Genomic DNA, 27,291 nt, shown 5'->3' with positions numbered 1-27,291 from the left:
TCTTATTCTTCGGTTGATGTAGCTATGCGGTTGGTTGTCACGGCGGGCCCTGATGCTCTGATGGCAAAATGCGATATCAAATCCGCATTTCGACTGCTTCCAGTCCATCCTGAAGATTGGTGTCTTCTGGGCATCCATTTTCTAGGAAAATGGTACGTGGACAAAGCTCTGCCAATGGGTTGTTCTATGTCCTGTGCGTTGTTTGAAACTTTTAGTACGTTTCTGCAATGGTGGTTTACTAAACAGAGCGGACATGAACTGGTCACACATTATTTGGACGATTTCTTCTTTGTGGGTACTGCAAATTCGCTGATCTGCCAAGCTGCTCTCACATCGTTTCAATCCTTGATGAGTCATTTAGGTGTACCATTGGCTCCTGAAAAGACCATGGGTCCTTGCGCGACCATGTCTTTTTTGGGGATCGAACTTGACTCGCACTTGATGCAAGCTCGTCTTCCATTGGACAAAAAACAGAAAATGCTTGATCTGGTTGGAGTTATGTTGAGGAAAGAGAAAGTGTTTGTGAGAGAGATACAAGTTCTGCTGGGACACCTTAACTTTGCCTGCAGGGTGGTCAGGGCGGGTAGGACTTTCTGTAGGAGGTTAGGCAGAGCTTTGTCTGGTCATTCCCTTCCACATCATCGGGTGAGGCTGTCTGCGGGGGTCAAGGAGGACTTACGTATGTGGGTCTTCTTTTTACATTCCTTCAACGGTGTGCCTTTATGTCGGGAGGTGGATTGGTGCTGGGATGTACAGATATTCTCGGATGCTGCAGGCAGTGAAGGTTTTGGTCTTTACTGGCAGGGAAGGTGGTGTGCCCAACAGTGGCCGGAACAATGGAAGACTGGTGGCAGAAGTATTGCCTTTCTGGAACTCTTCCCTGTCGTTGTGGCCGTTACTTTGTGGGGTACGGATTTGGCCCACAAAAAGGTTCTTTTCCGCATCGACAATATGGCTGTGGTGCAAGTAATTAACAAACAGTCGGCCAGGGATCCCCAGGTTTTGAAGCTCCTTAGAGTGTTTGTGTTGGGATGTCTGAAATATGATATCTGTTTTCGGGCCCTGCATGTTCCTGGCGTGGACAATGACATTGCGGATGCTTTGTCTCGTTCACAGTGGGAGAGATTCCGTGGGCTTGCTTTGGAGGCAGACGAGGAGCCGACTCCCATGCCGGACCACCTGTGGACGGTAGGCAACACCGGGTCTTTCAATTGGTTTTAGGTTCTTTGGCTCCCTCCACGAGAACAGCGTACGAGTTGGCCTGGGCGGAATTTTTGGAGTCGGGGCGCGTTGGAGGGAGCTGGATTGGCAACGATCTGAAGATGTGGTTCAGTTTATTTTATGTATGATGGACAGGAATTTATCTAGAATGACTATTTCTGGCAAGCTAGCTGGTATTTCCTTTGTGGGTAAGCTTTTGTGGGGATACTCTCCGTCGGCTGGGGAGTTGGGTAGGAGGATGTTGGAAGGGTGGTCCAGGGAGAGGGGTTCTGTGCGTTCTTTGCGATCTCCTTTGTCGTGGCAAAAGCTGTTTCAAGTGATTTCTGTGCTTCCGGTTGTTTGTTCTGATAGAGTGGAAGCTTGTTTGTTCGCTACTTTGATGGTGTGGATGTTCTTTGGCGCTCTTCGTGTGTCTGAATTGCTGGGCACCAAGTCCTCTCCTGGCCTTCTGTGGGGAGATGTTCAGCTGTCGATCAGGGGAGTCCATGTTTGGCTCTCTCATTCAAAAACTGATCAGAGAAGTGTGGGTAAAGGGGTTTGGTTGGACGCTGTATCCCCACCGGAAACTTGCCCTCTTCGTTGGGCTCACTGCTGGAGGAAAATGTCGGGTGGGGTGGTGGACCTCCAGGTTTTTTGACACCTCAATGGCTCATGTGTCTCTACTTATCAATTGCGCATGGTACTGCGAAAAGCGCTGCGACATATTGGCTTAGATGGGTCGTTATACGGTACTCATTCTTTTAGAATTGGGGCAGCCACGGAGGCTTTCCACAGGGGTTGGTCGAGGGAAGAGATCATGGGCTTGGGGCGCTGGACTTCTAATTGCTTTCGGCGCTATGTTAGGAACGAATCTGCTAGTGCGCAGGCGTCTTCTTCTGTTTGCCCTGTCTGATTCTGTTTTCTTTTTCAGGTTCTGTGGCTGGTCCTCGGGCTGCTTTCCTCACAGTATGGATCGTGGGCCATTCCTTCGTAAAAAGAGCTCAAGTGCAAGCTCGTCAAAGTTATTTTGGTTCATCCTTGGGTTTTAATGATCGTTTATTCAATGTGGTTTGGAAAGGAAAAGGGGGCATGTTATGGAAGGAACTGATCCCTGCACTTAATTCTTGGTTAGTAAGGGGGGTTTGCCCGGATGTGTTGGTGATTCACTTAGGAGAGAATGATTTGGGTTCTGTAAAAGGGGTTGTTCTGCTTCGGACGATCAAAAAAGACCTGGCTTTATTGCACAAACAGTGGTCGGGGTGCCACGTGTTGTGGACAGAATTGGTGCCGCGGAGGGTTTGGAGGAATGCGGTGAAGCCGAAGGCGGTGGAGAAATCTCGGAGGAAGGTGAATTTGGAGGTTTCCAGGTTCTGCAGGGACCTGGGTTTCGGTCGTATAGTTCATGGTGACATCAAATACGATGCGGTGGAATTTTTCAGGGGTGACGGAGTACATTTGTCCCAAATGGGTATGGATCTATATCTGCTGGAGTTGCAGGAGGTTTTGTCTCGCTGTCTGACCGTGCAACAGTTTGTCGGTGAATAATGGGTGTTTTTGTGTCTTTTCAGGTATTGGCTTGCTCTCTCTTTTCGGGCGTCCCCCCCCCCCCCACCCCCCCCTGTTTTTGGTTGTTGTGGGGGGCAGAAAGGTGGGGCTCTCTCCTAATCAGTCTTTCCCCCCACGGCTTTCTGGATGGCGGTTTGCTATGTTATTGTCAGTTTTGGGCCAGGTTTGGACCCGTTGGTTGTAAAGTAGGACCTTGTTGGGGGATGTTTCATACTGATTGAGGTGGTGTTCGGAGATTATGGGTCGGAGGATATGATCAGTTGGTTTATAATCGGGGATGTGATATTTTGTATTTGATAAGGTGATGTTATAATGTTATTTGGGGTTTGTATGGTTTTATGTGTTTGGGTATGTACGGTTGGGGGCGGGTGTGATGGAGGGTGTGGGGTGGGGGCGGGGTTTGGGGTTTTTGAAATAAAAACGAACAAATCATTGGTTGTGGTTTAGATTGTGAGGCGGTTGCCGAGTTTGTGTATTTGTAAATGTGCACCTGTTCCAATAAAGCGGCCTTTTTCACACTTCAATGGTTTTTTGGGTCTGCTCACTCTCCCCCACCCCTCTCTCCCAAGGGGGGCTTGGGGGAGGGCAGCCGACCCCTGGGAGGTCTCCTCCCCCGGGCGGTTTGGGAGATCAGGGTGGGGGCTTCCCTTCTAGCAGATTCCATTTGGGCTTCTTTTGGGCTGGTTTTTAGTTGTATTGTGCGCTGCCTATAAATGGGCGTGTCTCCGCTTTACGGGCACCATTTTGGGCTTTGGTGACCTGGTGGCCGGTTTGAGCTTAGATATTTTTGTCCCTCCCTCCCTCCCTAGTTTGGGGTTTTTTCTGATTTTATTCATTTTGTTTGGCTGCTGTTTGGGACATGTGGGCATGGGTTTTGGCTTTGTTCTTTTGTCGCTTGGGACAGGTGCGTGGCGGTTTGCTATGTTATTGTCAGTTTTGGGCCAGGTTTGGACCCGTTGGTTGTAAAGTAGGACCTTGTTGGGGGATGTTTCATACTGATTAAGGTGGTGTTCGGAGATTATGGGTCGGGGGATATGATCAGTTGGTTTATAATCGGGGATGTGATATTTTGTATTTGATAAGGTGATGTTATAATGTTATTTGAGGTTTGTATGGTTTTATGTGTTTGGGTATGTACGGGTGGGGGCGGGTGTGATGGAGGGTGTGGGGTGGGGGCGGGGTTTGGGGTTTTTGAAATAAAAACGAACAAATCATTGGTTGTGGTTTAGATTGTGAGGCGGTTGCCGAGTTTGTGTATTTGTAAATGTGCACCTGTTCCAATAAAGCGGCCTTTTTCACACTTCAATGGTTTTTTGGGTCTGCTCACTCTCCCCCACCCCTCTCTCCCAAGCCGTAGTTATGACAAAACATGAAAAGTATTTGAAACTAAAATTCTTTTGACGGTTCTTTTTTTATTATTTATTTTTATACTGAAACTGAAATAAAACAGTTTATCCATGGCTTCATATTATGTTTTTCGTCCTTGCGTGCAAGTTGCGTCCAGATCTGTGTACCCCTACCTGCATTTGACCATCATCTTCACATATACCATTTACCTTACTGATTTAGGGAACGTTTACGAATATTTGTTATGAAATGTTACATTTCCACATTTATTTACTCCTTATGTTTTTGCAGCCCTTCATACCTCATTTTGCCATTTCCAGGCACTGCAAATATCAGGACCTATTACTGCCCAATCTTATGATCATCAGTTTACCGACCTTAGAAGGACGAAAGGCTGAGCTGGCTTTTCTAGGATTTGAACACTGAACATTCATGCTTTCATACTGAACACTCAGTACACTACCGCCGCTCCCAGTAACAATTTATATTTACCCCTACTAAGCCATCACTAATCCATCTTTGGGTTCCAAAGTAGTGGCTACTTTGGTGCTACTCACCAACAAGCATTTGCAATGCAATAGGTCTCGCATTATGAAAGTTTGAGCTATTGGTCTTGTAAATGACAATTTTTTTATTTATGTGTTGGTTTTGAAATTGCTAAATTAATAGCTTCGTCATTTACAATGCCAATAGTTATAACTTTCGAAAATGTGACACCTATAGCATTTGTAATGCAACATGTTTTGTATTTACGTGACTTAGATGTATTGATATTACAAATAACATTGGCTTTTAATTTTTTTAAATAATTAATACTTAAATAAAAGTGATTGTAATTTATAATGGCAATAGCTTAAACTTTTGTAAATAACTTTTGTGAAGATTATGTTCAGTGTATCTTATTGTGATGAAAATCCAAGAACAGAAGTGAAATATTAACATCTTTTTGTGACATTTGTAATCAAGCTTGAAACATTGAGAGAACATATTTGAACCAGTCGTTGTTGAATGGTTGCACAGATTGATGCTGTGATGGCGCAGAGTGATGTGGTGGCGCTGAGTGATGCTGTGGTGGTGCGCTGAGTGATGCTGGTGTTGCGCTGAGTGATGCTGTGGTGGTGCTGAGTGGTGCTGTGGTGGTGCTGAGTGATGCTGTGGTGGTACTGAGTGATGCTGTGGTGATGCTGAGTGGTGATGTGCTGGTGCTTAGTGATGCTGTGGTGGTGCTTACTGGTGCTGTGGTGGTGCTGAGTGATGCTGTGGTGGTGCTTACTGGTGCTGTGGTGGTGCTGAGTGATGCTGTGGTGGTGCTGAGTGGTGCTGTGGTGGTGCTGAGTGGTGCTGTGGTGGTGCTGAGTGATAATGTGGTGGTGCTGAGTGGTGCTGTGGTGGTGCTGAGTGTTGCTGTGGTGGTGCTGAATGGTGCTGTGGTGGTGCTGTGGTGGTGCTGAGTGGTGCTGTGCTGGTGCTGAGTGGTGCTGTGGTGGTGCTGTAGTGGTGCTGAGTGGTGTTGTGGTGGTGATGAGTGGTGCTGTGGTGATGCTGAGTGATGCTGTGGTGGTGCTGAGTGATGCTTTGGTGGTGCTGAGTGGTGCGGTGGTGATGCTGAGTGGTGCTGTGGTGGTGCTGTGGTGGTGCTGAGTGGTGCTGTGGTGGTGCTGAGTGGTGCTGTGGTGGTGCTGAGTGGTGCTGTGGTGGTGTTGAGTGATGCTGTGGTGGTGCTGAGTGGTGCTGTGGTGGTGCTGAGTGATGATGTGGTGGTGCTGAGTGGTGCTGCTGAGTGGTGCTGTGGTGGTACTGAGTGATGCTGTGGTGGTGCTGAGTGGTGCTGTGGTGGTGCTGAGTGATACTGTGGTGGTGCTGAGTGATGCTGTGGTGGTGCTGAGTGATGCTGTGGTGGTGCTGAGTGATGCTGTGGTGGTGCTGAGTGATACTGTGGTGGTACTGAGTGATAATGTGGTGGTGCTGACTGATAATGTGGTGGTGCTGAGTGATAATGTGTCTAGCCTCGAGCATTGGGACTTTTTGTCTTAGCTTTATGGAACTCATTACTACAATTAGTGACAAAGTACAGGTAATAATGCACTTCCACAACAAGTGAAAGTAGAAAATGCCTGTGCAAAATATTACTTTGCAAGAGTTAGTGGTACATATCTTTGTGATTTTGCCTCATTAATTTACCAATGTTTAAATTCCAATCGGTCAGCTACAACCTATCTGCCTAAGGTGAAAGGTAAAGTGCTGCTCATGTTTTATATCAGTGGAGAGCATAATTTAGGCAGGTCTAACAAACTCTAAACACAAACACTAAGCAGAAGCTAGTTTAAACTACCAACTTGACATGGGAACTAAACATGCAAATTTACATAAAATAAACAACTTATTAAAGCAATGATGAGAGTGTTCTCTGGGTACCAATGCCACCAATATTAAGGAACTGTAGCAGCTACTAAAACAAAAAAAGAAAACTGCCACTTGCTATCCACAAAGAGTGTTAATGTTACAACATCTTTGCGAGTAGAACCAAGCCATGTCGAAATTTTTAAAAAAAGCACAGATGAAACCTGCATAACTGTATAAGGTGTTACAAATTTCAGATGTCAAGGCAAGGAAGACAAATGTATCCAATGTTGTAGAAACTAAAAATTGATAAATATTCTTGATATAGCAGTGGCGGGTCTAGGGAAAGAGAACAACAAAGGTACACTAACTAGAATTATATTGGCATGGCAGGGTGAGTCTACCCAAGGATTATCATGGTCCTAAATCAGGATTCGTTTAAAGGATCACTACAGAGTATGAAAGCTCAGTTACATGTTTGGCCAATGCCATGAGCAGTTGCAGATGGGGAAAGATTTGGCACTCATTTTGGGGAGGCCATGACATGTGTTTGTAAAACTCTGGCCCAGAGCAAAAGAAAGAAAGGCAGAAACAAAAGAAGGAGGAAGAGAAAGATAGGAAAACATGGACAAGAGGAAACAACATGGATGAAAAAGAACTTACTAGAGTGAGATGAGAGACAGAAGAAGTGTAGAGTTGTGAAAGAAGAGGCAAGAGGGGAACTCAATACCACGCAGTAATCGTCACACCTGGCATTTGGCAGTGATGGAGGCGGGCTCCCAAGAAATACTTTGGGCTTCTGTACTTTTTTTTTTCTTTTTTTACAAATTAAGCACTGGAACATAGAAGCATCAACTCAAGCATTGCACTCAAATGTTGGCATATTAACTGTCTCCATCAGCCCACCTCACAATTTTTATTCAGAGCAGGATGAGTAAGCACTCGCTGGAGACTTATGGGGACATATGCAACATTCGGGCTAGAATGTGTTCCTTCCGTGTTTGGTAAATTGTGTTCCATTAAATTAGATTACCTGTTAATTAAAGCACTCTGAAGCGGCAGACAAGCAATATGAAGCGCTATACACATGACAAGTTATTCTTAACGCATCACTAATGTAGAACCCTCCCCTTTCGCCCATACTTAAAGTTACTCCCATCTTGCAGCTTGCCATAAATCTGCACGACTGTGAAACCTACACCTTCCTACAGCGATCGGAGATTTTACAATAGCAATTTAGTAGCTCAAGAACTAACCTGGATTGTTTACTCATAGGAACAGGGGGATTTACCATTGGCCCAGGTAGGTAAAAACCCACTGGGCAGACACTCCGGCCCACACCTCGTGCCCCTCTGTGGCATCTCGCGCGCAGCTGCAGGTCAGAGGTCACTGCTCATTGCACAGAGATCTTTACAGGCTCAAAAGTCAAAACTAAGAGCAACGTGAGGATCTTTTGCCGAGCTCTACTCTTGACCATGATGTCTGCAACACCCGTGAGCAATCGGAGAGAGAACAAGCCATCTCTATGCAAGGGACCAAAGCCACGCCAGTCTGGCGGCACAATCTTGTCTAGCGGGCCACCGTACATGTCGGTCGCTGGTGCAAAATTATAGACCGGCACTTTTCGGGCCAACGTAACGGACGGATCTGGTTCACCCAATTGTTTTATTTCAGTCCTTGAAACTTACGGTTATACTTCTGTTAATTTGTGAATAATGTAGGAATGGCATTTACAGAGTGCGCGATCAGAGGCTTCTAGGCACTTTGGGCGGGTACGGGTGGTGGATGCACATGTAGGAATGGCATTTCCAGAGTGCGCGATCAGAGGCTTCTAGGCACTTTGGGCGGGTACGAGTGGTGGATGCACTTAGAGCATGGGGGGATAGGCAAAGGCACGGGGGCACCGAATGTATAAGGTTGCCCTTAGGCCGTCACCGGGCCGCCGTATCCCCGCAGACACCGTTTCATACATCGTCCCCGTCTTAAAGTTAGCAGGAGTTGCACCTCGTTGTGCGGCGCTGCCTGCAGGCGCTTGAGAGAGTGCGCGCACATTTATGCTAATCCGACGCTGCAGCCACGGACTCTTCTATCAATATGAAATGTTTTGTAACGGCTGTTTTTGTGCATCTTGTATAGTCAATATACAAAATAATGTGTCTAACTATGCCATTAATGCCTCTGAAAGACAAGCCGATAATTGTGTTTTTCGGAATACTCCAGTGTACGTTGTGATAGGGAAACATCACGGGTGAAGCACGACCGCATGCAAATATAATTTTTAAAAAGCCTCTGGTAAATACTGGTGCAGTTTGATGTTTGTTCTGGTGCAGGGAAACATTGCGGGTTAAGCACGACCGCATGCAAATACAATTTTAAACAAGTAAACTCACCGCCACAGCCCGGCTTTAACAGGAAGCCAGGCAACCTTTGTTGGGACGGGGGCGGGGCCGGACAAAAACAGGAAGCAGGCGCTCCTGTGCCCGCCGGAGGATTTCCGTGTTAGCTAGCGGGGCTCCCGTGCTCGTGGAGAGCCCCGCGGCCCCGCCTGTTAACGGAATGACTTGCTGGCTGCCGAGGGACACGCAAGAAGAACCTGGTGAGTGGGGTGTGAGGGGGATGTGTGCCGTGCATGTGTGTGTGTATGTGTGCGACGGCGGGGGTGTCTCTGTATGCTTGCGTGTGTGTATGTGCGCTCGTGTGTGTGTGTCTCTGGTGAGGTAAGGGGGGAGCGTGTGTGTATGCAGTGTGTGTGTGTGTGCGCGCATGTGTGTATGCGACGGCGGGGGTGGGTTCGTGCATGGGCGCTTGTGTGTCTCTGTGTATGCGCATGCGTGTGTGGTGCCGTGCGCGCCCTCAAAGAGGAATCTGAGACAGTGAGGCTCGTGCCTGAACGCTGTCTCACATTCCTCCTAACACGCTAAGAAAAGGTCCATCGCTACGCTATCGCTACGCTCGACCTAAAAAGAGATTCAATGCCTCATCAGGGGTAGTAAGCGCTATATACATACAAATACAATTACATTAAAGTGACCTAACCGATAATAAACATAGCTCAGCCATGTTTAGAAAAGAGTTGAGCTCAGCTGAACCTATGTGGTACTAATCAATCATACCTTTCCTATTTAACCTATGACTGCTGGGAGCATATGTTGTATATTCCATTCCTGGGGGTGTCCCATGCACCCTCTCGGTTACATCACATGCTCATGGAAAGCATTTTGAGGAACCCACAGTTCCATCTCTCTTTATATGGTTATGGATTTGAATATGTCATCAGAGTGAATGAGTACACCCTGGAGTGATTTAAGTTGTTGTGTTGTATGGGGTTGGGTTGGAAATGGTTTAGCGGTTAAATAGGGCTCCTCTCTACCCAACTGCACATTCCAATATGGCATTCATGCTGGCAGTGTGGTGACGCATGGTGTCAACATGCTGGCATTTTTTGTTGCAATTACATGTGCTGGACGGTACAAGTTAGTCACATTGTGGCACCAAAAGGTAATTTGATGGCAGTAGTTACCAGTATCGCCCTAATGTGGAGGATTTCACTCATACTGAGGGGTAGAAGTGTCATAATCCTCAAGGGTAAACACAATCAGTGGTATTGCACAGCAACCTCGGTTGTATGACCTGATAACGAATGAGGAATGAAGGCTTGTATATAGCTGACCTGGTACAGGACTCAATGTCCCAGAACCCTGTGAGGCAGCTGAGTACAACTATGCCGGGCTGAATTCCCTGGCGACCATGATGGTGCCTAGGGATTTAAAAGCTTCCTTCTCTTCCACCTTTTCGGAGAGCACGCTCTTGGGCAGAGCGGTGCTATTCAGATACGTCTACATTCAGTGCTTGCACACGCATAGCAACTTTAACCAGGGTATATTGTGTAGCACATATCATTTCAGTGCCAGAGCGAGGATATCTCTGGAGTGATTAAAGTATTTATAGAGATTAGAGTATTTATAGAGCGCATGGCTGCCTTGGCAAAAAGGCGTCCCAGCGCTGAAGCAGAACAGAGCGGCGAACTTAGGCAGGCATTAGATCTGAGAGAAGAGCCAGGTTTTCACATGCCGTCTAAAGATCTTATGATCCGGCTCGGCGTGGATGTAGAGAGGAAGTGAATTCCAGAGTTGGGAGCCAGTCGTCTAAAAGAGCGGCTGCCAGATCTCGCTTTACGTATATGAGGAGTGCGTGCAAGACACTGGTTTGCTGAGCGCAATGCGCGTGCTGGAGTGTACAGGGTGCACAGCTCATTAAGAATGTCTGGGGATATTCCTGTCAGTATCTTGTGGGTGGTACAGAGTGTCTTGAAGCTGACCCGCTGCTCAATGGGCAGCCAATGGAGAAGGTAGAGGAGGTTAGAGGCGTGGCTGAATTTCGGTAGGGCAAAGATGGCGCATGCTGCCACATTCTGGACCCGCTGCAATCTCTTCATCACAGATTTATTCGATCCGAGAAGAAGCACATTGCAGTAGTCCAGGCAAGCCAGGATAGAGTGCTTGAGTATTTTGGATTATTTGGCTACGTTCATTTTGGGGTTTCTGTGGATTAATTAACCCTATATACAGCAGAATCATTGAGGTGGGACCTCAATACCAGTCATGATCTTGTAAAATGGAGAAGGAGTGGATCACCTAAACTCCTGTGTCTGCAATTACAGCTTTCAGCCTATGTGTGCACACTGAGTGAATACTGGAGGTGGGAGAGTGATTGTGCAAGGGTAAGCAGGTGGAAGAAAAGAGTGTATAATGATGTCTCTTCTGTCCCCTTCATCTTGACTGCAGGTTGCACCATTAAGGGTTGGCCCCTTATATATTCTGATCACCGGTACATAATCCGAAAACGCAGCAAGAGAATCCCATCCAGTATTCATACATTGTTCATTATTATTTTTCCCATCCCCTTTGCCCTGTGTGTTCAACTTGGGAGGGTAGATCTTGTTTGTCCCCCAGGGAGAACATGAAGGGGAGTGGTCAGATTGTCTTCTCTCCAATGCCCCCATTGGCAGAATTAATCAGGGTTGTGGTCACGATCTGACTGGAGTGCTTGCTGACATCACATCTGAACAACCTGTTCAACAGGAGGGAGGCATGAAAGTAGTACAAACAATACCCCTCCTCCTCATGGGTTGGTTTTGCACCCTCTTAACATTTAATAAACCATTCATAGCTATTAGGTGACCTTTCTCCCACTGGCATTATTGCTTTAATAAATTATACATTTTGGTATCATTCGTCCTTAACATTTTTCAAGACATGAATTAGGTGAGTTTTAAAGATGGTTGCTGCCTCTCAATCCCATACGTGTTGGTAATCCCACACGTGTTGAGTCTCTAATGTGGAATGAAGTTGGTAAACCAGTATGATGACTGAGCATGAGTCTGCACTCTGGTTCTTGGCATGCAGCTTGTAAAGAAGCTGATGGCACTTCCCTACTCCTATCCAATTACAAACAATTGGAATGAAGAGTCATGCATCAGGTAGTAGGCGGGAGGCGAGGGAGAAAATAAGGTGATTGAGATTGGAACTAGGAAGTACATTTAAAAAAATATGAAAGCAAAGGAGGAAAAGAGAAAGCAATGGACGAGCTTGAGGGATGAGGGAGCAACCTGGAGCAGGGGTGGGTGAGAGACCAGTGTTTGAGGGAAGTAGCAGACAAGGGAGAGAGTTAGAAAACACATGCACTCTTAGGAATTGCTAAAAGAAAAAAAAGAAGTTTTCTGAATGGGAGCAGTGGAAGGATACATGTCAGGCAGTTAAAAGGATAGTAAAGAGGCTTTTCTCCAGGGGAGGGACAAACACAAGAAGAGGATGGAACCCCAATAAAAAAGCAAGAAAAAGAAATGACAAGAATGCCAACCAATGGTGAACAATGAGTCGGCTCTAAGCCCACTGTAAGTTATTAGGATGGTCCACACGAGGTTTTTCCCAAGTATGATGTAAAAATGAAGAAAATAAAATATATTTAGTAGGCAATCTTTGTTCCCTCCATCCATGTGCTACTATGCATATCAGGATTAAAAATTCCAGAGGAACAACAATTTTTGTTCTGTTTGATAACATTCAGCATGATTGACACAAATAATTGCAGTGATAGCCAGGAGTCTGTGGAAACTAAATTATGTGACTTGACTTTAATCCTGGTCACAAAGAATATATACTACACATGCTGTTCTTTTGCTACTGGTACAGAGGGTAAAGGGAAAAAATATGAACACAGAAGCTGCAAGTACTTTGGCATCAAATGATGTGACATTGATCCACATTCAGTCCATCACTTGTTGTTTTTGCAATTGCCGCCCTAAGTGCGCTGGGGATGCCCAGACGTGGGTCCCAGGCACTCCACACCACTGGAGTCAAGCTAGCCGGGCTGATGAGAGGTGTTACCTCGAAACCGGTCCGGTCCTCGGATGCTTGATTCCGTTCTGGGAAGGACATGGCTTTTGTAGTTCGGACTGGACTGTTCCCATGGGGCACAGAGTCAGAGCTGATTTGCATATCGCCATTGTCTAACCCAGGGTGGTGTGGAGTGCAAAAAAACAATGGATTAGGACCCAGATCTTTTGACTGGGTTGAATGTGTGACATTGATCCACATTCGGTCCATCACCTGTTGTTTTTGCAAACTCGCTATAAGTGTACTGGGGATGCCCAGACGTGGGTCCCAGGCACTCCACACCACTGGAGTCAAGCTAGCCGGGCTGATGAGAGGTGTTACCTCGAAACCGGTCCGGTCCTCGGATGCTTGATTCCGTTCTGGGAAGGACATGGCTTTTGTAGTTCGGACTGGACTGTTCCCATGGGGCACAGGGTCAGAGCTGATTTGCATATCGCCATTGTCTAACCCAGGGTGGTGTGGAGTGCAAAAAAACGATGGATTAGGACCCAGATCTTTTGACTGGGTTGAATGTGTGACATTGATCCACATTCGGTCCATCACCTGTTGTTTTTGCAAACTCGCTATAAGTGTACTGGGGATGCCCAGACGTGGGTCCCAGGCACTCCACACCACTGGAGTCAAGCTAGCCGGGCTGATGAGAGGTGTTACCTCGAAACTGGTCCGGTCCTCGGATGCTTGATTCCGTTCTGGGAAGGACATGGCTTTTGTAGTTCGGACTGGACTGTTCCCATGGGGCACAGGGTCAGAGCTGATTTGCATATCGCCATTGTCTAACCCAGGGTGGTGTGGAGTGCAAAAAAACGATGGATTAGGACCCAGATCTTTTGACTGGGTTGAATGTGTGACATTGATCCACATTCGGTCCATCACCTGTTGTTTTTGCAAACTCGCTATAAGTGTACTGGGGATGCCCAGACGTGGGTCCCAGGCACTCCACACCACTGGAGTCAAGCTAGCCGGGCTATGAGAGGTGTTACCTCGAAACCGGTCCGGTCCTCGGATGCTTGATTCCGTTCTGGGAAGGACATGGCTTTTGTAGTTCGGACTGGACTGTTCCCATGGGGCACAGGGTCAGAGCTGATTTGCATATCGCCATTGTCTAACCCAGGGTGGTGTGGAGTGCAAAAAAACAATGGATTAGGACCCAGATCTTTTGACTGGGTTGAATGTGTGACATTGATCCACATTCGGTCCATCACCTGTTGTTTTTGCAGTCACAAAATCGATTAGCATTTCCCTCACTGAGAGATTGAAATTCAAGTCTAGTTGCAATACCTGCCATGCACATGGAATGACAGGAATAGAGGCCACCCCTGACTGAAGGCATCCTGGGAATTATTTATATGTAAAAGAGTATTCATACAGTGAAGACCTTACTATGAGGCATTAAAACACTTTACAGAAAACAACAATACTTTGGAAAGAGCATTAACAGTCAGTAGGATGTATTCTTCACCACAATCAGGATTATCACCTTAGAGTCTTTTTGCTTACATTGTCATTTACAGCACTTTCACTGGTGATGTCTTCCAGGACTTGCATCCCTTCTTCAGTTAGACAACCAGACACACTTCAGGGTGACCAACAGCAGTGCTGTTAGTGGTTTGCCTTCTTGGCAGGTACCAATGTCACTGCCAAGCTTTTCTTGACCTCTACCAATTGATATGTCAGGATGATGGCATGCTTAATAGTTTCTTTCAATTGCTTGAGTCCATCCACAAGAGAGCCACTGGATTTTGTTTTTTTAGTAAAGGCCTTGATTCATTGAGCTATTGAATAGTAAAATTCATCAAGTTTTTTGGGATATCCACAAAAATATGTTTAGTATAAAAAAAAATATGATTAATTTTGGTGGAGATGTTTGCCTTGAGACCCTACGGGTATGTAGCGCGCTCTATAAGTGTCACTGATTGATTGATTGATTGATTGATGTTTCTTGGGAAAACCCATGCCAGATTTTTCTAAGTTGTGGCTCTACAAGCCCAGCTTTAATTACCAATTAAAGGAAGGTTTTCATTTAGCAGGGTGAAGTGGAAAGAAAATCAAGTGGTACACTGCTACTGAATCATGCAAACGATACTAAAAGTAGAGTTGTCATAATAAAAACATACTTCCCCAGGATAGGTCCACTTGACTTGAACACGTGTATTCCAGGCCACGCTCACTGTGCAGTTAATGGTTAGAGTTTCCCCTTTTAGCGACTTGACGGGGTTCAATACATTCAGCCACAGATCGTGGATTTTATTCACTGCACGTGGAAGAAGAAAAAAGAAAGTGAACCAGGGAATCAGCAGAATGAACATAATTCAGGAATTTGGATGCAAGTTGAAGATGACTCACCTTGTCTGTGCATCATGTATTGTGTGCTGTGCACATGTCCATTGATGGTTGTCTCACAAATCAGAAGATCAAAGAATTTGTATGTTGGCTTTGGGATGATGAATCCTTTCTTGTTGTCCCAGATTACTGTCTGCCCATCAGGAATAAATGGCTCACCTAGCAGCTGAAGGGAATAATCACAAATAAAGATGAATGAAGATTACAAGAATAATATACCTTACTGAAAATGCAAACTGTTTCCAATTAAACAGCGGACTCAAGTAATAAACATATTATACTTTTATTTAGTAACCTTATAAGAACCAAGGAGGCTTTCTCAGTTTCTGCTGGGACAGGAAGTAAGAGCAAAAAAATAAATAAGGAAAATGCCATGTGTTTCAACACGCGTGACATGTCTGAAGCTCAGATATCATGTATAGACTGTATTTAGATGTATTTCTATTTCTGGAACCATGTAGAAATTAAGCTCTATCCCATAACATTGGAAATCATGTGACAAGCCACCATCAGTCCACTAGTAATGCTGCTGTGAAGACCGCTGGTGTCCATGAAATGTAGATTCACTGTGCACGTAAGCGAGCAAAGAACATGGCATCTGGGCACGCGGATGACGACCAAGGAGGCCTCTCCTGAAAGTGTTGTACGCCAACCACTTTAAGATATACTGAGGCAACGAAGCTTGTTGATAGGAGGCGATTAAGATTTCTTAATTAGAAACCAATCCGCGAGTCCTGTTCAGAATAATTTGCATCTTAGGGTGACTGGGAACACTAGTTCTTGAAAAGCCTTACGTGACCCACATGATAGGATACAAGAATCAGTTGCTGTTAATTTAGTAGGTCTGAGTTACAAAACTGCTAAAAACTCTTAGAAACATGATAGATAATTAACAACGATTGGCCATTAATTTTATGAATACCAAACAGAATTGAAACTCTAACAGGAATATAATGCATTTACAAGGCATTAGAAATAAATATATACTTCTTGAAAACATAAGACCATGTTCACTATACCATTTGCACACCCAAGTGAAACTTGCTTTCGCAAATAGCATTTAAAAGGACAAAATCTAGCTCATGATTCTGTGGATTTTGACTCATGAATGTAATTACTCACACTTAAAAGGCTGTAAAGTTGTGTGTACACCAATGTGTTCACAGCTGCAGGTTGTGAGTGTTCCACGATGGGAACACCATGCAAATTTGCAAGTCAATGGTAAGTAGGTTTTTATGTGGTGAGCACTGTTCAAGTCTTACGAAGGATGTCAAATGCGGGTACCTTGCTGTCGCATGACCAATTGCAAAGTCTCTGTACCTGCCACCAGGTCAGTTTGAAACCTTCCAATGCAAGCGTCCAACTTGAGCCTGTGGCACGTCAGTTGTCATGGTAATAAGCGCTCACCACACCTGTCACGCACCAATGCACAACCCTTTACGGTTACCTCTAAGTCACTCTGCAGAAAAGTCCAACGTTTTGAGGAAACCACAGTAAATCGTTTACCATTATATTATAGAGCAAGAAGGCATCCTTGGCGGTTATTCCCCATCGTGAGCTCTCTCCTGCACCACAAGGGGATTTTCAGGTCCCGAGAGTGAGTCTTGTTTCAGGAAAGGAGCATGAACTATTGTTGGGACACAGATTAGCAATTTAACCACATCTGTTTATTGTATCAAGGCGAACATCTGCCCAGATTCGAGAAGGCAGCGAAGGGGAAGGGGTAATTTTATTATTTTTCATTTTTTTTAGTTTCTTTGTTGTTTGCCTTTGATGACAGTGAGGACATTTCTTAGCAGTTTCCCACTGTTGCCTTTAAAAGGCTGCACCACAGACTGAGAGCCATGCAGCCTTCCTCTACCGCCCCCCATCCTAGGCCAGCATCCTAGATCTACCCTTTGATAATCACATTTTCCTTCCTTTTTATCCAGGACTGAGGCACATCCTGGTACCTTTAGAGGCAATTGACAAAAAGAAGCTCTGGTGATCCGCCATCAATAATGTGCAAACGGTGAACAATTAACAGATAAATATAGTGAACGATTGAACTGAACTGAACTGATCGTGCAGCACGTCGGCTTTGATAGTGGAATGAAAAAACCTGAACACCGTTGTCTAGCAAGTCAACGAAATTGTACTGTGTCGTGTTTAACTGTGTCTCATCAACATATGTACAACTTGCAATGTTTTAATGTCTTTTTCAAAATTTAAAAAAAACAAGAGCATTTAAACAAATCAATTAGCAAGGTTATACTGAAATTCATTTTTTTTATTATGATGGTCTTGGGAATCTGAAAGTGAAGCAAGCATGCTGTCAAAAACTTTAAGGAGCTAATGGAAAGAAGGATACGTTTTTTAATAGCACACAAAAATATCATACAAATATTTGTGGTGTATAAATGAAAGCAATTTTACAGAATTAATATATTACCACTCATTGTTAAAAAATAACTAGCATCGACATAAAATTACTACCACCAGCATGGAAGAATTCAGAAATGTATATTGGGGATCCATGTACCTTTTTTAAAGTGACAGTGATGTTTGGCGCTGTGACTCGGCAAGGGATTACCAGTGGGTTTCCTTCTGAGATGTACACAACGTTCGGTATGTCATTGTGGGTTTCTACGAATGGCCGAGCAGTATCTGTGAAAGAATGAAAGAAGGCGGGTTGGGTTAGAATACCACATATGCTCACTCCATGTTTGCAAACAGAAAGAGAGCAGACTAGGGAAGCTTTGAGATGGGACAAAGCCAGCAATCAGCTTTGTTTTATACGAGATGATCCAAGCCCTGATGCAGACCAGAAAGTCCAATGTGTACACCAAAACCATTTCCAATGAGTAAAATCGAACAGCCAGGTCATTCGCGCACATGTGCAGTTATTTTAGTTTGTTGGCCAACTGAATCTTCATGTGTCAATATTTCTAACACTTGACTGTGATATGCTACCTGGTGTGATCCACCGAGTGTGGCCTTCCTACCTGGTGCTTTTAATTTGAACATGAATCTAGAAGAGCTATGTGCACCAAACCTGAATTGTGTAGCTTTGTTTCTGTTCTCAGGTTGAAAGGACCCTTCATCAAGTTTGATTGTGATAACTAGTCTCCAAAACACTGGTGAACTGAAATTGTGGTTTCTTTAACTGCAGAGATAGATAGCTTATCTCTTCAGTTAGTGTATTCACAATGCACTTACACAGGTTTCTGCTTTTTTTGCTACAACACTGCTGTTAATCTGGTCATGCTGGGAAAATAAACTGTCTAAAATATGTAGATTAATTTCCACTTACTTTAACTGATTTGGAGTAATGCCACACTAGATGTGCTTTCTTTCCACCGTTTATGTGAAGCATAGGATAACTAACTTTTAGTAGTACCTTATCACTGTTTTTTTTCTTAACTTTGCCTCAGCTTGATCCATCACAGCTTTGATAAAACCAATGCTCAACCAAGAACCACTGGATTGAAGCATGTCTTTTAGCAAAGGCATTATTAAGACGCTAATTGAAGATATGTGACAGTTTGCACGTCACTACTGCAGACTCTTTAATTAAAGAATATCATCATTCCCACCTCTTCAGTGTGCTCGAGGTTCATTGTCACAACAAAACTTGGTTAAAGACAGTTTAATACTCAGGACGAAAAAGACTACAAAACGTTTGTAAAATGTTGGTGTACACAGTTCACTCACTCACTCACTCACTCACTCACTCACTCACTCACTCACTCATTCTCTCTCTCTCTCTCTCTCTCTCTCTCTCTCTCTCTCTCTCTCTCTCTCTCTCTCTCTCTCTCTCTCTCTCTCTTCTCTCTCTCTCTCTGCCCCCCTGTTTGTTTTACCTCTTCAAGCCTTGGTAACAATTAGTTTTAGTAACAAGTTGTTTTGCCACGCTTGAGGTCTCAGCTGAGCTGTCAATTGTAATGCAACAAACAAGCCGGTGCCACCCCTAGTAAGGGGTCACAGTTGGTACACACACCAGCAACAAAGTATGCAGTCATTGGGCTGGTGGAGACACATGTAGATTTTACGCAACTATGCACAATTTTACACCTGGGCTGAGGCTAGACTTCAACGCTTTCAGATGCTTAGTTACTAAGTTCTATGTCAAAGCCCCTCCAACCATTTTAAATGGCTGAGCATATCACAGTCCTGGAGCTTAGATCTCTAGAATGCTCTGGTTGTTGTACTTACCGTAAAGAAAAAGTTATGGACACCGATAATCTTTACAGCGAAAAAGAGAGGCAGACTGAGGCAGAATCAAAGGACCAAGTGGGACCTGGAAATCACCAAATGTTATGTTACATCTGAATATCAATGGTGTATTCTCTTAATGGGGATGAGCTGCAATCATAACTAAGAAAGGATTGTGCCGCTCCTACCTGAAAGATCGGGGTAGGTAACAAGCAGTTACAGTGAGGAAGAGCTCTGTCTATCACTCACAAACACAGACAGAGGGAACTTTCCATGCTATAAGCTCCATGGCTACTGCCGGCATACATTCATGAGTCCGCCATTTGTTTTTGTTGAGTCTTTATCAATGTGGAGAATATTCTTCAATAAAAGATTTTGCTTTGGACAGAAGTAAACAGACTGGAGATCTAGTTCATGGGGAAGACCCTCGGCATCTCTCCTTTATCATACCTGTAACCATCACAACAAGCACCAAAGACAGTTCAATTGCATTTGGGTCTGTTATTAATATCCATTCTTTATTCTATTTTCAGTTCGTCAACCAATAACCAGTCTGGTACCAACCCTTGCCTTCCCTCACTCTTCATGGTCATTCTCCCCTCCAACCCTCGCCTCTCTATCCCAACCTATAATAAACATGGCTGTATATGTCAGTTCTAATCACTCACAATCATTTCTCACCAGCACGGTATATTTCTTCCCAGTAAGAAACAAGTATTCTACCATTAACGATAGTCACATACTTATTTTGTCAACAAAGTGGGTCATGTCATTAAGAGTTTGAAGACTAGGAGAACTGCAGAACTCTCAGACTCGTTTAGAGATGGGGAACTGCTCCAGCCAGTCCTGCTTGTGGAAACCTTTGACCTGGCAACTCATTCCCCAGAAATAACAGTGGTGCACACACCACTCTACCTAGGGGGGCGAGCATCACAGTTTTTTCCTTCCCTGCAAAGCCTAGAGGTCCGTGGAGGAAAATGTTGAAATATCCCTGATGTGCACAGAGAATACCCACTATCATTAGGGGCATTTATTTTGATTTCCAGCAACACACAGCCAACTTAGGTGTTTAATACTGGAAAGGAGAAATGAATGCACACTGGATGCAACCCACATGGCAGCCTGCTTGGCATTGATAAGTAATTGTAATTGCATTTATATAGCTCTTAAGACCCCTGACGAGGCGTCAAAGTGCTATTCGGCGAGTAGAGTGCTACTTCGGAACCCAAAAAGGATTAATGGTGAATTAGTATAGGGACATATGAAATTAATTTTAACGGTGGACATGTGAGTCTGTTAATTGGGTTGACAATGATAGTGGAGGGACAGAAGAGGGAGGGGTTTGCATTTATATAGAGCTTGGCACCCCTGGTGAGACATCAAGGCGCTTTTCGAGGAGTAGCACGCTACTACAGAACCCAAACAGGATTAGTGGTGAATTAGTATAGGGAAATATGAAATTAATTTGAAGGGTGGTCATGTGAGTCTGTTAGTTGGATTGAAAAGGCTAGTGGAGGGATAGAAGAGGGAAGGGTCTAGAAAGAGTATATTTGGAGATCATAGCAGCAGGAGCAGGTTTGGGATGGGAAATTCAAATGCTGAACCAGCAGATACAATTTCATAACATAGATTCCTGCTTGACAGGCATGGATCGATGAATAAGGCAGGCAGTCTCTATAATTAATGGACACACGTGAGATGTGCACAGTTTCTCATGTGGGCAAGTGGGTGCATCACTGAGCCCCTTGTAGTAAACCAAGCACACTGGATGAGCTCGGTGCTCATTGGCTTTTATTTTTTGGTTCTGTTATTCTAGTACAGATCTCAATTTTTTTCTTTGGCTCTCCTCTCTTGTCCCTGATTATTTTTTCTCCAACCCAGTCATCATAAAAAGTGGCCTGATCACTTGAAAAAACAGAGCAACAGGAGAGTGGCATGATTACAAAAAGCACATCTTGTTGCACAAATCCGGAAAATCAGGAAAAGGTCAAAGATCTTTTCCACATCAATCAGCACGAAAATGACTTACTATTCTCAAGAGTCTCGTTCCTTCTTGTCGCAAATTTAAAAGAAACATGAATTCCAAAAGCAGAGTGTGTTGCAGTGTCATTTCCTGAAACCCACAATAAGGAGAAAGAGTGAGGAAGAGCAGCCATAAAGACTTGAGTCTGCAGACAATGTGTCACCACTTGCCGATGCACAGCCAATCACAGGGGGAAGAGCGGGAAAGGGAGGCACGCCATCTTGAACGCAATGCCTGTGCTTTGAACGGGGTGATAGGAAGTGTGCCTGAAGTGGAGACATCCGTGTCATATGAAAAATCACAGTTTCTTTTGCAATTTAGAACACATTGTGACGCATAATAAGGGCAAATTTCTTATCATCGAGCTTTGGAATTACCTAGATTAAAAAGGGGCTGATATTAGACGAGCCAAACCAATCAAGTCAAGGTGGCCAAGGATGACAGAACATACAGTGGAAGCTTCTGGGATCAGATCACAAATGACATGGGTACCAAATAAATCCTTCGAAAGTTTAAGAGACTTTGAGTCAAGCATGCAAACCTCTCTTCAGTTCTCCAACTTACGACTTCTTTGTCTCCAACCTGCCTGCCTCCTATTACAGAATTGAAAAGGCACACAAATGGTATAAGAGCAGATACCAAATGTGAAAAATTTGCTGTAAGAGATTTTTGCTCAAACTTTGTAACATTTGCTGATGGTGAAAGACAAGTAACATAGTCCAATAGTTGAAATCTTTCATCTTCCTTTCTAAATAGCTCACAGCACTCTTTGCTACTCACATCACCACTCCTCGGTTTTAAATTACGTTTCTCATCTTTCATTTCCATATGTGGAGTAAAGACTAAGGGAATGTACACCAAATAAAATATCTGAGCCTTAAGGTGATAGGCAAGAGTCATTTCAGTATGAAGCCTACAAAGCAACCCTCATACAATGACTACAACTAAAATATCAATACTGTGCATCCCAGCAATTATACATTCACTCTTATCAGCAATAGCAAAGATATTGGAGTAGATAGAAGAGTTGAAGAATCAACACAAACGGGCAAAGGCAATTGTATGTCTAGGTTTTACTACGTCTACCTGTTTGCTATGGGAATGAGGTACATTTCAGAAACAATGATTAGGCTATTGAAACTAAATGTTGCTTGGGAAGCTTTCTACGTTACACCAATCTGAGTACTCAATTAAACCAAGACCAACGAGATTGTTAAAAATTAATTCTGGGGGAAAATGCACCCAACTCTAATGCCTAAGATTCACACGGAGAGGGAACTTCACAGTCAGAAATGGCTTTTGTGCTCAAGAGAAGACCCTTACAGATGTCGCAGAGTTTTGCTAGATTCCACTTACTTGGGACAAGTAATTTCATTTAAAGTGCCTTTTCATTTATTCATATAAGGACAGACATACACATGTAATCCTAAGAGAAGCACGCTAAATGATAAACTGAGTTAAATTATGCATATCACATTGTTATCACCCTTCAACACACTCTCAAGAAAACAGATCAAATAATATAAGATACATGGGCCCAATTTACAGACAGAACTGAGATACTCAGGAATAGAATAGTATTGGAAAACAGTCATTAGAGCACTTTAATTTTAAGAGGCACTTTCAATTAGGCATATTGCAGGAGAAATAGGGTTTTAATTGTTTCACGAAATTCAAGAGATTTGCAACCATTTATATCAAGGGTTTTAGTGTATTATAGAGCGTAGGCTTCCTAAATATTACTGCTTGTCCACGAGAGTGAACTGAAGAGTAATGATCTTGGTTTCTCAGTTGCAAGATCTCAAACACAGTGGTGTAGCTGGGGGGGTGGTGGTCTGCCCCGGGCGGCACGAGTTTTGGGGATGGCGACCTCCCCCCGCTATCACCTGCCGCCTTGAGGCTGCAACAGCAACCCCATTTGACCCCACTCTTCTCTGCGGGCCACCGCGGGTGGCAAACACAGAGACCACCATGGGTGCCCATAGGGCTAGCTACGCCACTGTCCAATATAGACTAGATCAAGTTAGATTCTTAGTCAAACTAGTGAGCTGCCCAATGTTAAGTGCTTTAAACTGGAAAAATTTTTAATACAAATCTCAAATCAATCTGTCCTCTCTAAAGAGATTGAAAAAGGAGAAATGCGTACAAATGTCCACACTCAAGAGACAAGCTTTGTGCATGAGTTCTAGCCAAGTTGAAGAAGGTTGGCGTTGAGAACCTCGTTTACCTACATGCAGAGTTGCGGTAGTTCAATCTGAGTAGCATGAGTTTGGGGTAACTATGAAAAATTTGATGGAATCAGTAGAGGTACAATTTTCTCAGTCAGCTGCAGGATTTAACTATGGATCCGCGGGACAGCCTTAAGGTGGAACAACATCTCACTCAGAGATCTAGCCTGAGTCTGTAGATCTTACGGATAATCATATTACCGCTGAGGTGGAAAAGTGCATTATTGACAATGCAACAATGCAATTTCACACAAAATGTCTCATCATGTCTTGTGTGCTGTTTATATCAACAGAGACAACTATGGGGTAGATTTGGAAAGGTTTTTGCATGACCTGTGCAAGTTTAGATGGAGAAAAGGTTACATTTTGTGCCTGTGCTAACTCAGGACCAAATATGATTCAACGCAAAATATGCTGAATGTGCCCATATTGCTTTTATGCTTACGCATTTGTGCCTAGTGCAAAATGGCCACTCAGGAAGCGCCAATGGGGTGTCGGGCACAGAGATCAGTCCGATTACTTGCGGAAGGATACAATGAAATCTGTGGCTGATGTAGCCCTAATGAGCACCTCAAGCTTCCCTTCGCCACTGCTCATGTAATGCATAAAGCAGCGGGGTAAATTGACAGTATGGATGCCAACAGTCCCGTTAAGGCCTCTACATGCCAGTGACGCATATGGTGATGTGGAGGGAGGCCTGCAGACATCAGCAGACTCTTAACTCACAATGCACATCTGCACCCACTGCTTTGGCATGCATGAATGACTTGCTTGCACATACAAACACAGGAACTGCCAAAAATAGATCATTATTTATTTCTGCTTTCATGCCCTTCTATAGGAATATTAATAAAATATGCTTACGCTAATTTTGGCTGTGTTAAGACTAATACAGATAGAAAGCACAGATTTCCTTGCAGCCTCTCTTATTCATGAAGTCACTTTGTCAAAACTTATTGAAAGAAAAGTCATTCTAACTAAGAATGGTGCTGCAAGTGTGATTTCTTTGAGGTTGGAGCTACACACCCTTTTTCTATTTCTGTTTCTCTTTTTCTGCATAGAATTGCCTATCCTCTGATGGCCAATGAAAATGAAATACGGTTTATTTACCTATTATTTCTTATTTCAATTGACAAGTTTGGACAACCTGGTGGAAATGGCAGTTTCCCAATGGTTTCAATTGAATTAATTTGCTGCCATAAAGGTTTATGGCATTTGCTAAACTATTATAGGGTACATTCCAGCTGATTCCAGCGCATCGTAAATGTGGTTATTATTATTATTATTATCATTGCATTTATTGAGCGCACAGCTACCCAGAGGTTTCCCGGCGCTTGCCTTGGGAACCCGTCCTGGCTTTTCCCTGTGAGATAGCCCCTACAGGGCATCCCCAAGGTGAAAGCCAGGCATCCCGCCGCAGGGGGCCGTTGTGGAGATTAAGCAAGCTTAATGCCGAGAGTTGCAGAGTGTGAACCCATGATTAGGACAGGCACTGAAGCGAGAATTATCGAGTCCGTGGACATTTGAGCTCAAGACCCTGCCGCGTTGGGAATTGAACCCTGGTCCCAGGTCTGACCTCAGCTTCCGGGTCTGCCTGCTCTACACCGTGAGCCACACTTGGCTCCAATAGCATCAACTTATTTCCTTTGGTACTTTTATTTAATTGGTGTGTGTGTCCCAATGGACACATATAGTTCAATCTTCAAAAATCCTCGAATCACAACTAGACCAAGTCGAATCCATGTGTGCCTGGTAAACCTGAGTTTCCCCTATGGTGCTTTATTTATTTCTTCTTTCAAATAAATGGAACTGAAGCTATATCCCTTCAGTGACCTTCACGTGAATGCCAAATATTTCAGGGATCAACGTGAGGTCTTCAGTTGCACCTTTCATGCGCTTTAAATGTCATCTACATGCATGCAAGCTAGGGGCGGCTCTACCTCTAAGGGGGAGAAGCGTTGCCCCACTGCTATTCAGAAGTGCAAAAAAAGGAAAAATAAAATGATAACAACACAATGTTATTTTCATTTTATTTTTCCTCGCTAAAGCCAGTTTTCGGGCGGGTTTGGCTGTTGTCACAGCTGCCAGGAGCGGAGGAGTGGTTGGTGCACTTAAGTGCGTATGACAGTTGAGCTAGCCAATCAGTCATCCGTACTCCACTCAGATGTATTGCACACCATGGGTGGAGAACATGCACAGACTCCCACTCCCTGTCTGAGCACCGAACCAGACTGCTCAGACCAATCATGATGGTGTTGTCATGCTGGTGAAAGCAGCGTCATGATAGGCTTAGAGGAGCCTGTGTGTTTCCTGTTTCCGGGAAGAGAAGCAGGGGAGAGACAACGGAGGAGAGACTGTGGCCGTGCAGAGGTGGGTGAAACTTTCTCCCCCCTCCTGTTCCATACCAGCCACCAATAATGCAAACATTCTTTCACCCATGTACACCTTTTTTTTAAGGTGCCCATTGAAAGCTTCTCCAAGATAACAAGAGCAGGCCATACTATTTTATCACATTGTACAAAAAACATTTTGTCAAATGGGGAGAAAAGGAAAGGACCATTTTTACAACAACAATTGATAGCTTCCTGAAAACACAATGCAGCCCTTGACGGTCTTGTTCCTGTATTTGTAAATAGCAACACTTTATTGTGCATAGCACGTCCAACGTGAGAAAGAGGCGTCCTGGTTAACCGCGTGGAGCTCATAAAACAATGTTGCAGCTCCCACAGGAAACAATATGAATCCACTAATGAGGATTCCAATCACAGGGAACCTTTGTTTGCACCTTACCACAGAGTAGTCATCCACGTTTATTTAAAAAAGTTGCTTTATAGTCTAAAGTGTCAACTTTCTGAAATTGTCGGTGTTTTATGTACCAGACCTTCTAGATTTACAGTCTGTGAATGTGTTCACAGATAATCTTAGGAGACTTTCCACATGCATAAAAATATGGTCAAATATCAGTTAACGCCGTAAAGCAAAGAGACATAATGCGGATGAGTCGGATGGAGCATGGATTATAAGTAGGCTAGTCTGACAAGGTAGGCGTTCCAGAACCTGTAGGATCATGTAAGGGAACCTCTGGTAGAGCCACAGTCTTTGAACAAGGATGCAATGTGGCTGTCCACCATCAGTAGATTGAAATGAAGAGACCTTGGCTGGGCAGGACAGGGCGGCATCTCAGACGGCATTGTGAAGAGCCATGGAAGCATGTGATGACTGCCCCACACAAGTGCAGGACAATACTGTGTTTAAGATGTCAATGTGTCAAACTATTGAAAACTTTGAATTCCCGTCACAAGAGTAGATATTTCTCAGATGGCAATGTGCCAAGTTTAATGTATTCTGCTTTAGCTTCTTTCTTACGCTACGAAAGAAATGCTCTTCCCTGTGGCAGCTCGCCTTGCAAAGTGTAGATTGGACCTGTCCATTAAGAACAGTGAATGCCCAAGTACAAAAGGGCAGTTTAAAACTTAAACAAGTTCATTTTACTGCAAAAGAAGAAGAATTTTGTAATTGTCAAAAGGAGGCTGGAGATGCAAGACAAAAACCCTAGTGGAGAAGTGTGGCTCAATGGTTAGAGCGGCAGACCCTTATGCAGATGTCTGGCCCGGGACCAGGGTTCAATTCCCCGTCTTGGGCTCAAAAATTCCACGGA

At 44.2% G+C, this 27,291-nt stretch overlaps 1 protein-coding gene across 1 annotated transcript in view; it reads right to left on the bottom strand.

Moving 5' to 3' along the window:
* The window catches only part of FLT1 (fms related receptor tyrosine kinase 1), a 451,054-nt gene that overhangs the window by 354,009 nt on the left and 69,754 nt on the right, over positions 1-27,291 (bottom strand). Inside the window, exons 4-6 of the mRNA XM_086935163.1 lie at positions 17,710-17,834; positions 15,192-15,354; positions 14,963-15,099 (exon numbers count right to left, since the gene is read on the bottom strand). Of these exons, the coding sequence (XP_086791289.1) occupies positions 14,963-15,099; positions 15,192-15,354; positions 17,710-17,834 (425 nt within the window). The remainder of the gene's footprint in view (positions 1-14,962; positions 15,100-15,191; positions 15,355-17,709; positions 17,835-27,291) is intronic.

The sequence above is a fragment of the Lissotriton vulgaris genome, chromosome 8, assembly GCF_964263255.1.
Source record: "Lissotriton vulgaris chromosome 8, aLisVul1.2, whole genome shotgun sequence".
NCBI lineage: Eukaryota > Metazoa > Chordata > Amphibia > Caudata > Salamandridae > Lissotriton > Lissotriton vulgaris.
This window is presented reverse-complemented; position numbering and strand designations above follow the sequence as displayed.